The sequence below is a fragment of the Eurosta solidaginis genome, chromosome 2 (assembly GCF_040869045.1).
Source record: "Eurosta solidaginis isolate ZX-2024a chromosome 2, ASM4086904v1, whole genome shotgun sequence".
Lineage (NCBI taxonomy): Eukaryota > Metazoa > Arthropoda > Insecta > Diptera > Tephritidae > Eurosta > Eurosta solidaginis.
The window spans coordinates 32612228-32625639 of record NC_090320.1 but is presented as its reverse complement, the minus strand read 5'-3'; the positions used below and the strand labels follow the sequence as shown (position 1 = coordinate 32625639).

Here is a 13412-nt window from a genome sequence, read left to right as displayed (position 1 = left end):
AGACATTCAAGCTAATATTGCCATTGGAAAACACAGTTTCAAACTTACCTCGGTGGACAGGTGTGCGTATTGCAGAGCAGCACCGCAGGCTCCGGTCGTTGCGGACCAATGCACATAGAATCATCGACTTCTACGCCAGTGACGCGATTACGACATATAGCATGAGACATCTTGTAGCCTGTGGGTGGGTTTGTAAAAAGAAAAGGAAGGGTAAGAGGCATTATTTTATACATAAATATAACAAAAAGTGAAATCAGTAGTACAATCACTGCGAAAGTGGAGAAAGTAGAAGGTTTAATCGATGAAAGTAAATGGAAATGAAGAAGTGAAAAGTATGTGCGTGTGTGTAAAATCTAATTCAAGTACGATTTAAAATGTATATATTATACCCACTTGCGCGTTTTATTCATAATTAATTACGCATATATTTTTATTGTATATTTTGTGTCTGTAATGTTGTTGTTGTTGTTGCAGCGATAAATTTGCTCCCCGAAGGTTTTGGGGAGTGTTATCGATGTGATGGTCCTTTTCCGGATACAGACCCGGTACGCTCCGGTACCACAGCACCATTAAGGTGCTAGCCCGACCATCTCGGGAACGATTTATGTGGCCACATTAAACCTTCAGGCCATCCCCTCCCTCCCCACCCCCAAGTTCCATGAGGAGCTTGGGGTCGCCAGAGCCTCGTATGTTAGTGAAACAGGATTCGCCGCGGATACGTGAGGTTGACAAATGGGTTTGGAGAAGCTATATATTGCGCTGGCAACCTGAAGGGTTGCGCTACACAGCCCCTTGAATCTGGTATTTTAGTCGCCTCTTACGACAGGCATAGCTACCACGGGTATATTCTGACCCCCTAACCCGCTGGGGTATGTAATAATGTCTTTTTATGTCATCAGACCATTATCCATAAACAAATTGATGGAGACCCGGCTCATTGGAATACACAGGAACATCTCCGTTAGCACTACGAAGAGATGCGGCACACAAAAACCGAGCTATTTGAACCAGATTCACCAGATTTGAACCATCATTCACTTACCTAGCCAGCGCAGCTGCCATATTCTAATTCTCTGGATTTGTTTGTTGATCTTACCGCTCATCTTTAATTCTTCTTCGGTACTTGCAGTCGCCACCACAAATGAAAGGAAAGAAATGGTACCACTGGGAGTCACCCTTTCTGAAACGTAGATTAGTTTCGAACTGCTCGGAAAGGTCCTTCCCAATTCTACCTGAGCTGACGGCGTTGCTGAATGTCATTTAGCCCAGCCGCATAAGTTTTGCGGGGAAGCGAGTGGCAGTCACCCTGTTTGAAACCTCGTTTTGTTTCGAACGTCGCGAAAAGATCCTTCCCAGCTCTGGCTGAGCTGATAGTGTTCAATGTTGTTATGCACAGCCGTAGAATTTTTGCGGAGAAACTGAGTTCAGACAGTGTCATATAGACATCTCATTTTCGAGCTGTTGTTGTTTTTGTAGCAATGCATTGCCACATCCAATAGGTGCGACCGATCACAAATTGTCATCAATATCCTCTAACAGGAGTCCAAGGAAACTTGCTGTTTCAACAGGGGTGGACCATAATAAGAGGGGTGTTAGAGGCGTTGGTTCCACAATACAATTGAAGAGATGGTTGGTGCCATGTGGGGACACGTTACAAGCAAGACATATCTTTTGTATGTCGGGGTTGATTCTGGAGAGGTAAGAGTTTAACCTGTTACAGTATCCAGATCAGAGTTGAGCTAGAGTGACTCGCGTTTCCCTGGGCAGTGTGCGTTCCTCTTCTGCAAGTTTTGGGTATTGTTCTTTGAGTACTGGATTCACCGGGCAATTCCCGGCATAAAGGTCCGACGCCTGTTTGTGGAGTTCAGTAGGACCTGCTTGTGTTTTTTGGCTTCATAAGACTGAATTCTCAGGTGCCGATGACTCCTTAATCCCCTGGGCGGTATTGGCTCATCAAGCAGATGTCTTGGGATGCCTAGGTTTATGTGTATTTAACAGAAACTGTTTGGTTAGCATCTCATGTCTCTCCCTGATGGGGAGTATTCTCGCCTAATTATATAGATGGTGTTCTGAGGATATAAGAAGACAACCCGTGGCGGTTCTGAGAGCAGTTTTTTGGCAGGCCTGTAGCGATTTCAGACTCGGATTCACCATCTTCCCTGGGCGTTTCATCGTTTGCTCCATTTATCTAAGCACCTCCTGGACATCGCTTTCAGTTTTTCTCTTTGTCCGTCGCAGGATTTTTTAGTAAACTTTGCAGGGTTTTCATGGGCTAGCAGCTAAAGCCCCTCGCACTCACGCCTTTTTGCTTTTCCTTTTAACTTCCTGTAGCAGCGTCGAACCACAGCGATATTGATTGATGTGCTTGTTATGAAAGCTCATTAGAAGCGATTAACCGTATATAGTTTAAGAGAGTTTAGAAATACAATTATCGAGTTCTACTAAAGGAGCACACATATTTAGGCCCTAGAAATTATCGTTTTTCGGCGCGGCACTACATTTTTCTCATTAAAAATGTAAAGCCAATGCAAAGAGATTTCAATAAAAACCGGTCAACCTAATTATTCAATATGGCAAGTAGAAAAATTTTCGAAGGCAAAATTAATTATAACAAAAGAATGCCTTAATGAGAATTGTAACATCAGTCAGTGTTCATTGACTACATATGTATGTAGCTCTATCTAAAATATTTATAACATACACAGAAGTGCTGCCGAAACTAAATGAAAATTGCCGCATTGTCACGCTGTCCAAAAAATTAAAAACAGTTAGTTTGTTATTTATTTAATTTCACTTTCCATCTGGATTGATAACTAACTGTTAAACAATTGTAAGTTGCCTATAATAGACTTCATGGCACGAAATCAATCATTTCTCATGCCAATGAATAACTAAATACGCCAGAAGTGTACTCAGCTCTATAATAATAGGTTGCGTATACGCCTTGGCATGCCACGTGGAAATGGCAAGCACGTGGGAAGCACTACAATATTTGGATTGTTGTTTTTTTTTTTAGTTTTTCTAAAGCTGAATGGAAAACAGTTTTGAAGAGAGACAGGTGATGAGTGATATCGTTCGCTGCATGCAAACATTTATTAAAATAAATAGTGAAATATGCGAAGTGCTTTCCTCAAAGGTGCCTCTTAAAGAAAAATTTAAAAACATTGGAAGTTATGTCACAACATGAAATTTGCAGTCCAATTTGCTTTTGAATTTTAATTCACTTCGGTGTGGGTGTGAAAATTTAATGACTTATACTAGGTTCAAACACACACCAAATTGGCAATTTATACCATTTGGGCAATTTATTACGCAATTTGTCATATAATAAATTGTTTCAAACTGCAAATGCAACATTGTAAAGTGTGTTTATTGAGTATATTTAAACGTCAATTACGCATGGCTGAACTATATTGTTGGCGCATCTCATCAGCTGATTTTATGTCTTTCATTTCACTGGAGTAGGGATTGTCAAAAGAAGATGGCAAACTCAAAATTGAACCAAAACATTGAACACATTTTCTTACAACGCACAAAAATTTCAAAGTTTTATGTTTTCAGTCCATTCCATTCACCTAATACCAACACGCACATTTTGACAGTCTTAACAAAGATATGTTGTTACTGTAGAGATGAGCCAACCAGCTATCAAATTACTATTGTATAAGCTAGAGTTGTATGAACACCACTCAATTTAAATCGAAATTGCCTCAATTTATTTTTCTGTTTGAACATAGCATTAACAAATTGAGCTATTCAAATGTGCGTGTTCTACTTACAAATATTAATATTCCACTTAAATGAAACTTTTTAGAATGAATAATTTCAGTTTTTTTTCAAGGACATCAAAGAAAGAGATCCCATACTTGATGGTGAGCGAATCCTTATTTCTTGCTGTAAATATTTTGAAGGTTTTCAGCACCGTTAATAGCTGAAATACTTTGTGAAGGTCAAAAAGGTTTCTTGAACCTAAACAAAAAGTACGAAATTTAAAAATCTCGGTTAATACATTGCCACTTTCATTTTAGCATATCATACAGTTTCGAATGTGATTTTTCGTTAAAGGCTATATTTCGGTTCGAGTTGCGTTCTCGCTTCGGTTCCGATCGCTATATTGGATTCGGCTTCTATTTCAGTTTCGATTTCAATTGCGATTTGAGTATCGATTCTTGCTTCGAATTCGGTTCTGTCCCAGTTGTAGTTCAAAAATCGGTTCCGATTTCAATTCAGGTTTCAGTTTCAATACCGATGTCGGTTTCAGTTCCCAATTCCGTTTGTATTTAGGCGTGAATTTTCTTTTCGGTTTTTATTTTGTTTTCCGTTCTCAATTCGGGTTCGTATCCGGCTTCTTTCAGTTCTCTATTAGGTTTCGAATCCGGATTAATTTCAATTTTGGTTTAGGTTTATATTTTGATTCCATTTTGGTTTCGGTTGCAGTTTCAGTTCACGATTCCTGTTTCAGTTCCCTATTCGGCTTCAGTTCCAGGTTCAGTCCAAGATTCGGTCCGGTTCTCGTTTTAGTACAAACGCGTTTCGGTTCCGGTTTCAGTTCGTTATTCGTTTCGTTCCGGTGTCAGTTCCTTTTTCGATTTTGTTCTGGTTTCAGTTCATTATTCAGTTTCGTTCCAGTTTCAGTTCAAAATTCGCTTTCGTTCTAGTTGCAGTTCCTTATTAGATTTCGTTCCGTTTTCAGTTCCTTTTTCTATTTCGTTCCGGTTTCATTTCCCAATTCGGTTTCGTTCCGGTTTCAACTTCTTATCAGTTTTAATTCTCTCCCATTTCGATTTTAGTTCACAATTTGGCTTCGTTCCGTTTTCAGCTCCTTATTCGATTTTGTTGCAGTTTAAGTTCAGAAGTCGGTTTCGTCCGGATTCCGTTCCTAATTTGGTTTCAGTTCCTTGTTCGATTAAAGTTCCTTGCACCATTTCAGTCCCTTTTCGGTTTCGTTCATCAACTCTGTTCCGTTCCGGTTTCAGCTCTTTATTCCATTTTATTTCTTTTTCGGTTTCAGTTCCTTACTCGGTTTTGTTCTGGTTGCAGTCCCGATTCTGCTTCGTTCGATTTCAGTTCCATATGCGTGTTTTCCGCGTTTAGTTCCCAAGTTGGTTTCGTATCCGGTTCCTTATTTAGTCTCAGTTCCATATTCGTTTTCCGTTCCATATTAATTTTCAGTTCCTTATTCGTTTTTAGTTCCATATTTGGTCTCGTGCCGGTTTCGGTTCATTATCCGGTTTTATTACCCATTTCGATTCCGTTCCGGTTTGGGTTCATTATTCAGATCCCTTTCAGTTTCAGTTCTTAATTCAGAAGCGTTCCGGTTCTGTTCCTTATTTGATTTTGTTCAGGTTTAATTTGCAGCTCCGGTTCGCGTTCTATATCTTGAAATGAGCCATTTTTGGAGATATTACTCATACTGATTTATTTGGGATACTACTGTTAGATTTCTGATTACAAAAAGTTATAGAAGATTTTATACAATGTTTAAATTTCATAAAATTTCAACATACATAGTTTCGATATTTTCATAAAACTGCCTTTGAATATTTGTCAAAAATATGTCTTTAAATAGCTTCAAGCATTTTTTATCGGATTTTTTGTATCGAATCAGCAAATACAGAAATTCATGTAATCGAGCTTGCGTATTGACGAGACACCCAACAGGTAGAAATGAATTCGAGGATTTGTAACACATTGAGGCCAAATACAAAGGGCTCCGTGATAATTCCCGAACTTATATTTTCGATTATCTTTAATTATATTTGTTTTGGAAACAAACAGGTTCCTGCAGTGTGCCATCTTCAGTGCCATTTTTAGTTCTGGCCTGAAGACGCCGCAATGACTTATAATCGTTTTCTCAAGAAAATATAAAGCTAAGGAGCGTTTTCGCATCGTGCAAATTATTACGAGCAATAATAATTCGTTTTAAGTCGTTCTAAAATCTAAATTGATTTAAATCGCTATATTGAGCATATTAAGATACGTGTCCCAGTTAAGATCATGAAACATCTCATTGCCTTATTTTTGCGTAATTTGTTTAACTGATTCTACGAACAGAGCATTTTTGTTTCCCACGTACTTGATATTCCGATTGCGAAAAGTTTACAACCCAACAACAAGCAGCCTCGATTTGCGTATATATCAATCTACCATCTTGAATACATAAGTATCTCTGCCTACTTTGATATTTACATGGAATTGAAGTCAATTCGTACTTTAAATTACTCTGTGAGCTGTTGTGCTACTTAAAATAAAAGATGTGACGTCATAAGTCGTCCATATAGCGGTAAAGCGCTTAAAATGTATGTGAATATGTGCACTTATGTCTATAACAGGTAGTTAATGCAAATAAATGTCATGCCAGGTGGGTTTTTGCAAGTTAGAAAATTTCGACATAAAAATAAAAGAGAAATGGAAATAAATTTTGCATGTTAAATTTGCATTTTTATTTGTTATCAGTCGCTCTTAAAGCTTAATAGATGTGTTGGTAATGGTGAGAGTATACATAAATAAGTATGGGACGTGCTGTGCCAAATGTCTACTTATCATCATAAGGTCAAGCTGCGTACAAAGCTTCACCACGTGGTTGCCAATATATTTTGTTATTTATTGATCGTTGGTATTAAATTATCGAATTTTTTAAATTTTTCGAAATTTCTAAATCGATTTTTTTTTAACACAGCACACTGAAAGAAAAAGACTGGCAAAATCAACCGAAATACGGGTCAATTCAACCGAAATTTCTGTAAATTTTTATCCATCGCAACAAGATGTTGAATCAACTGCGCACAAATCGTTGATTCGTAATTGAACGTTTTAGTAGTCAAATGAACAAAAAAAGTTGTTGCGACAGCTTTGTACGAAAGTACCTATGTTGCGGCATTTGCAAGGCAGACGAGTTTTTACTGAGATATTTTCATGACAGAAATACACTCGGAGTGCTTGCCGAACAGTGCCGAGAGGCGACCCCGCTTAGGAAAATTCTCTTCTAATTGAAAAACCTTATTTCTAAAATTTGTATGTTGCTTTGCCCGGGGCGTGTACCCAGGGTCTTCGGTGTAGTAAGCGGAGCACGCTACCATCACACCACGGCGGCCGCCATATACATACGTAAATATGTGCATACATATAGTACACAGCATACATAAGTACAAAGTAGAGAGCGCAGTGAGCGCAAAATTCTCTTTGAAATTTACTCATATATTGACTGTTGAGCGCTGTTGAAATGACCAGTGAGATCAGTTGTGTTAACAAAAAAATCAGTTAGATTGATTAGGAATCTGTCAATTTTACAGAATTTTGTTAACTTAAGAGCGACAATTTATCTTCTGTTGAAATGACTAAACTAATTTGTTCGCTTGACAAAGAACTCGGTCGAATTAACCCTAATTCGATCAATTTCACCGAATCTCCGTTAAGTCAAGAACAACAGAACCGATTTGTTGATTTTACTAGCACCATTTCTTTCAGTGCAAGGTGTATACATATACAATAGCACGGAAAATCTCCGTGTCAGATTTCAATATGAAATCTACGCATTTTCATCTATGGCTTAAAAACTTTTAAATTGTCTTCTTCTAAATGTGGGCGGCACCACGCCTCTTTCCCAAAATTTCACCAAATTTATTTTTCTAGTCATGAAGGCAACCCACATATCAAGTTTGATAATAAGATATTGTATATTTTAATTTTTCCATGTTTCCAAATTGATTTTTTTTTTTTTTTTTTGAAAGTGTGCGTCTATATCCACTCCTTATGCCATTACGCAGTACCATTATCCAATTAAAGTGTTAATAATACCCTTGTGTACAAGTACATGCTGGGTATAAAAATCGATCCACTAACTAGGACTAAGCCAGTCCCAACCAAATTCGTAGTCTAAATAGAAGTTCTTGCAATAGCTGTAATAATTACTTTAACAGTGATTCGATTTCTATTTAAGCTTCGTCAATCCGTTTGTTCACGAAATTTTCTTTCCGTCATTGGTCATCATTACTATCGTTATACTTACTTTGTTGCTTCTTCTTTTCACTTTTCCACGGCTTTCTTAATTTTCCCCCTTTTCCATAAAGTTGTCTTCTTTATTTTGCTGCATTTACTATTTCTTTTGTTTTTTTTTTCTAATTAACTTTTCTGTTTTTGCTCTTACTTGGCTTATGTTCACTCACTGAGCCTTTCTCATCAACTAAATTGGGCTCAGATAAACACAACCATGTAGTCACACATCACTCGCTGGATGGACCAATATTCTACGCTTAACTATTTCTAAATAAAAAATAAATCTCACTGCTGAAAATTCTCGAAATCGAGTGTGGTGCCTTTTCATGGAATCACCACGAAGTTCAACTGAAACACGCAACCAATATATTGGCGCAAGTCATACACTGCTAAAACAGCGGGCGTGTCATATTAGTCCCCCTGCATTGTAAGCAATAAAATGTGGCAGCACAACAGTAAAGCTGCCAAAAAAAAGGTAAGCTTCTTGTCACATTCAACAATGCCGTACCCTGCCTGCTTACCAAGAGTAATTTCGCTACTCAGAACTGCCCTTGCTCTGAAATTTGTGCAGCATTGTGTTACATGCATATTTTATGTTTGGTGGTGTGATGGTAGCATGCTCCGCCTACCACATCGTATGCCCTGGGTTCTCACCCCGGGCAAGGAACATCAAATTTTTAGAAATAAGGTTTTTCAATTAGAAGAAAATTTTTCTAAGCGGGGTCGCCCCTCGGCAGTGTTTGGCAAGCGCTCCGGGTGTATTTCTGCCATGAAAAGCTCTCAGTGAAAACTCATCTGCCTTGCAGATGCCATTCAGAGTCGGCATAAAACATGTAGGTCCCGTCCGCCCAATTTGTAGGGAAAATCAAGAGGAGCACGACGCAAATTGGAAGAGAAGCTCGGCCTTAGATCTCTTCGGAGGTTATCGCGTCTTACATTTATTTTATTTATTTTTTATTTGACTTTATTTATTTTTATTGTTATATCAAATTATTTGTGTTTGTGTTACAAAAACATTTGAGCTCATTGTTTCAAGTGCTTTTGTGCGTTTGTGAATATTAAATAAAAGTGGAAACGTATCTGTATATAAATGTTTACAACCCAACTTACCTCCACCACATGTCACCGAGCATTGTGTTGTTGCTGTCGTATCCCAATTGTACAGTGGCTGCGAACAGGTGGTGCTATCGCCACCACAAACTCCACAACTGTCGATTTTTTTCGTTGAACCGATTTTTAAATCGCAGCCAACGCGCTGAAATAAGAGAAGAGGAGAAGATGAAACAAACAATGGGACAAAATCGTTGTTTTTTTTTTATACTCAGTTGAGAGCAGATCTCACAGAGTATATTAAGTTTGATTGGATAACGGTTGGTTGTACAGGTATAAAGGAATCGAGATAGATATAGACTTCCATATATCAAAATCATCAGTATCGAAAAAAAATTTGATTGAGCCATGTCCGTCCGTCCGTTAACACGATAACTTGAGTAAATTTTGAGGTATCTTGATGAAATTTGGTATGTAGGTTCCTAAGCACTCATCTCAGATCGCTATTTAAAATGAACGATATCGGACTATAACCACGCCCACTTTTTCGATATCGAAAATTTCGAAAAACCGAAAAAGTGCAATAATTCATTACCAAAGACAGATAAAGCGATGAAATTTGGTTGGTGAGTTGAGCTTATGACGCAAAATTTAAAATTAGTAAAAGCTTGGACAACGGTCGTGGCACCGCCCACTTTTAAAAGAAGGTAATTTAAAAGTTTTGCAAGCTGTAATTTGGCAGTCGTTGAAGATATCATGATGAAATTTGGCAGGAACGTTACTCCTATTACTATATGTACGCTTAATAAAAATTAGCAAAATCGGAGGACCACGTCCACTTTTAAAAAAAAAATTTTTTTTAAGTAAAATTTTAACAAAAAATTTAATATATTTACAGTATATAAGTAAATTATGTCAACATTCAACACCAGTAATGATATGGTGCAACGAAATACAAAAATAAAAGAAAATTTCAAAATGGGCGTGGCTCCGCCCTTTTTCAGTTAATTTGTCTAGGATACTTTTAATGCCATAAGTTGAACAAAAATTTACCAATCCTTTTGAAATTTGGAAGGGGTATAGATTTTATGACGTTAACTGTTTTCTGTGAAAATGGGCGAATTCGGTTGAAGCCACGCCCAGTTTTTATACACAGTCGTCCGTCTGTCCTTCCGCATGGCCGTTAACACGATAACTTGAGCAAAAATCGACATATCTTTACTGAACTTAGTTTACGTACTTATCTGAACCCACTTTATCTTGGTATAAAAAATGGACAACATCCGACTATGACCACGCCCACTTTTTCGATATCGAAAATTACGAAAAATTAAAAAAATGCCATAATTCTATACCAAATATGAAAAAAGGGATGAAGCATGGTAATTGGATTGGTTTATTGACGCGAAATATAACTTTAGGAAAAACTTTGTAAAATGGTTGTGACACCTACCATATTAAGTAGAAGAAAATGAAAAAGTTCTGCAGGGCGAAATAAAAAACCCTTGAAATCTTGGCAGGTATTAAATATATAAATAAATTAGCGGTATCCAACAGATGATGTTCTGGGTCACCCTGGTCCACATTTTGGTCGATATCTGTAAAACGCCTTCACATATACAACTACCACCAATCCCTTTTAAAAGCCTCATTAATACCTTTAATTTGATACCCATATCGTACAGATACATTCTAGAGTCACCCATGGTCCACCTTTATGGCGATATTTCGAAAAGGCGTGCATCTATATAACTAAGGCCCACTCCCTTTTAAAATACTCATTAACACCTTTCGTTTGATACCTATATTGTAAAAACGAATTCTAGAGTCACCCCTTGTCCACCTTTATGGCGATATCTCGAAAATGCGTCCACCTATAGAACTAAGGCCCACTCCCTTTTAAAATGCTCATTAACCTTTTTCATTTGATACAAACTAAGCCCCACGCCCTTTTAAAATACTCATTAACACCTTTCGTTTGATACCCATATTGTACAAACGCATTCTAGAGTCACCCCTGGTCCACCTTTATGGCGATATCTCGAAAAGGCGTCCACCTATAGAACTAAGGCCTACTCCCTTTTAAAATGGTTATTAACCCCTTTCATTTGATACCCATATCGTACAAACAAATTCTAAGGTCACCCCTGGTCCACCTTTATGCCGATATGTCGAAACGGCATCTACCTATGGAACTAAGGATCACTCCCTTTTAAAATACTCATTAACACCTTTCATTTGATACCCATATCGTACAAACAAATTCTAGAGTCAAGCCTGATCCACCTTTATGGCGATATCCCTAAATGGCGTCCACCTATAGAACTATGGCCCACTCCCGCATAAAATACTCTTTAATACCTTTCATTTGATACACATGTCATACAAACACATTCCAGGATTACCCTCGGTTCATTTTCCTACAAGGTTATTTTCCCTTATGTTGTCACCATAGCTCTCAACTGAGTATGTAATGTTCGGTTACACCCGAACTTAACCGTCCTTACTTGTTGTTAAATCATTAATTTCAAAAGGATAAAAACAAACAAAAAAGCCCGTATCCAGTAATGTTTAATTTTTTTATTGCGTTGCATAGTTTTAGGCGTATATAATACTTGCGTTATCTTCTTTAAATAAGGTGCCAGATTACAACCCCGCCCATGCCTGCGGTGATAGAGATGCTCAAAAAATTAAAATCAAACAATGTTTTAAGTAAGAATACAGTACAGCGGCTTTCAGAGAGAAACGGCTTTCAGAGAAAGCAAGTCATATGCTATGTTAAGAACTTATTCCACGATAGTTGGTACTCTAGTCATCGGTCGTGCCCTAGTCTGACAATATTCTGTAAAGAAATGGATTATATACTTTTCAGCTCCTCGACACCATATTTCAGGCACTCAAATATTTCTGCGTCTATTCTTCTTACAGTTCATAGAAGTATAGGCCACTATCGAACTTCATGTCCAGAATTTTTGGGTATTCTAATAGTTCATTGAGTTATAGGTTACTATCAAACTTCAATTCGATACTAAACCGAATATAGATCGCTGTAGGAAAAAATGAGTACCCCTGGTCACCTGTGATCTGTTTCCCTATATATGGGCACAGAGGTAGCTAAAAAAGCGCTGGGCGGACACTTCCTCTTGCAGCGTAGCGAGATCTTTTTGACCGAAGATGGACAGCAAGTGCTTTGCTGAAATTTTTGGGTTCAAAAAGATTCTGTCAATGTAAGTCCATGCGGTACGTGTCAACATACTGTAAACGCCCCTTTGCGGCAGCTACATGCATGATGGAGAGGTAGAATCACTGAAACGAGTCTTGCTTCACTGTCCAGCTTTTGCCACAACTAACCATAGAGTATTTCGGTCTCGGCTCGCAAGGATCCCGAAGAACTTTTACAGTCCCATTCGAAACTACGTCGTTGCCACGACACGGTTCACTAAATAGCTATAGCCTACGTCACCGTTACATTATATGGTATCACAAAGGGACTTTCATGTTCTCCATGTGAGCTTTCCCTGCCGGAATGGCTACCAGTCAACGTTACCTACCCTAAGCTTCTCTCATTAGCTACATGTAGATTTTATTTTTAGTTTTATACCGCTTTTTTTATATTCTACAATGTTCCTTCCCCTGTTTGAAGTCTCTCCTTTAAGTACTATATTCAAGACAACCTCTCATTCCTCAGGAAGAACTTATCCTTTCGAAAGGTACTTTGCCATTTTTAATATTGTTTTGTTTGGGTTCTATAAGCATGCAACATTCTTTGGATTACATCCTGCGATAACAGCAAAGTCGCTCGCGTAACCGTAACGTTGAATTAAATTTGCGCGCTTTAGCTGTGCCATGCCGTCGCGCACTGAACTTACGCTTTATATCCACATTCTGTTTAGTCGCTGAGATTCCTAGCATCAAACGGCGGACTCAAGTTACTGTTGTTGCATTATTGGAGGTTCTCTCTATATTCAAGAGGGCGGGTTTTTAAAGTAATAATTATGTGAGTGTAGCGTTATTTTAGGCGCGGGTAATATTAATTGTTTACCATAGCATTTTCCTTTTTCTTATGAGACACATCGCTAAAACAATCCTTCAAAACCTTGAATCTTTTGATTTGTTACATAAAAAATGTAAAAATAGTCCTAAGGGGCGGCACATGTTCCTTTTCGTAACAACATTTAACTATTTATATTCGATGCTGCTTAACATTTAGTTGAAATGCCCAATTACTAAGCCGATTTGTGGCAATAAATACAGAAAACGATGAGAAAGTTTTTATTACCCTATGAAAGGCGCATGAAAGAATGATTTAAGATTGCATAGTATTGTATGCTTCTACAAAAAGATACGTATTGTAACGAATTTACTGC

At 37.9% G+C, this 13412-nt stretch overlaps 1 protein-coding gene across 18 annotated transcripts in view; it reads right to left on the bottom strand.

The window, feature by feature from the left end:
- LOC137239486 (protein madd-4-like) overlaps window positions 1-13412 on the bottom strand; it is a 207645-nt gene that overhangs the window by 104143 nt on the left and 90090 nt on the right. For all 18 annotated transcript variants that reach the window (XM_067764819.1, XM_067764834.1, XM_067764832.1 and 15 more), the window contains 2 exons: window positions 9106-9250; window positions 49-178 (listed from right to left, as the gene is read on the bottom strand). In XM_067764819.1, coding sequence (XP_067620920.1) covers window positions 49-178; window positions 9106-9250 — 275 coding nt within the window. The remainder of the gene's footprint in view (window positions 1-48; window positions 179-9105; window positions 9251-13412) is intronic.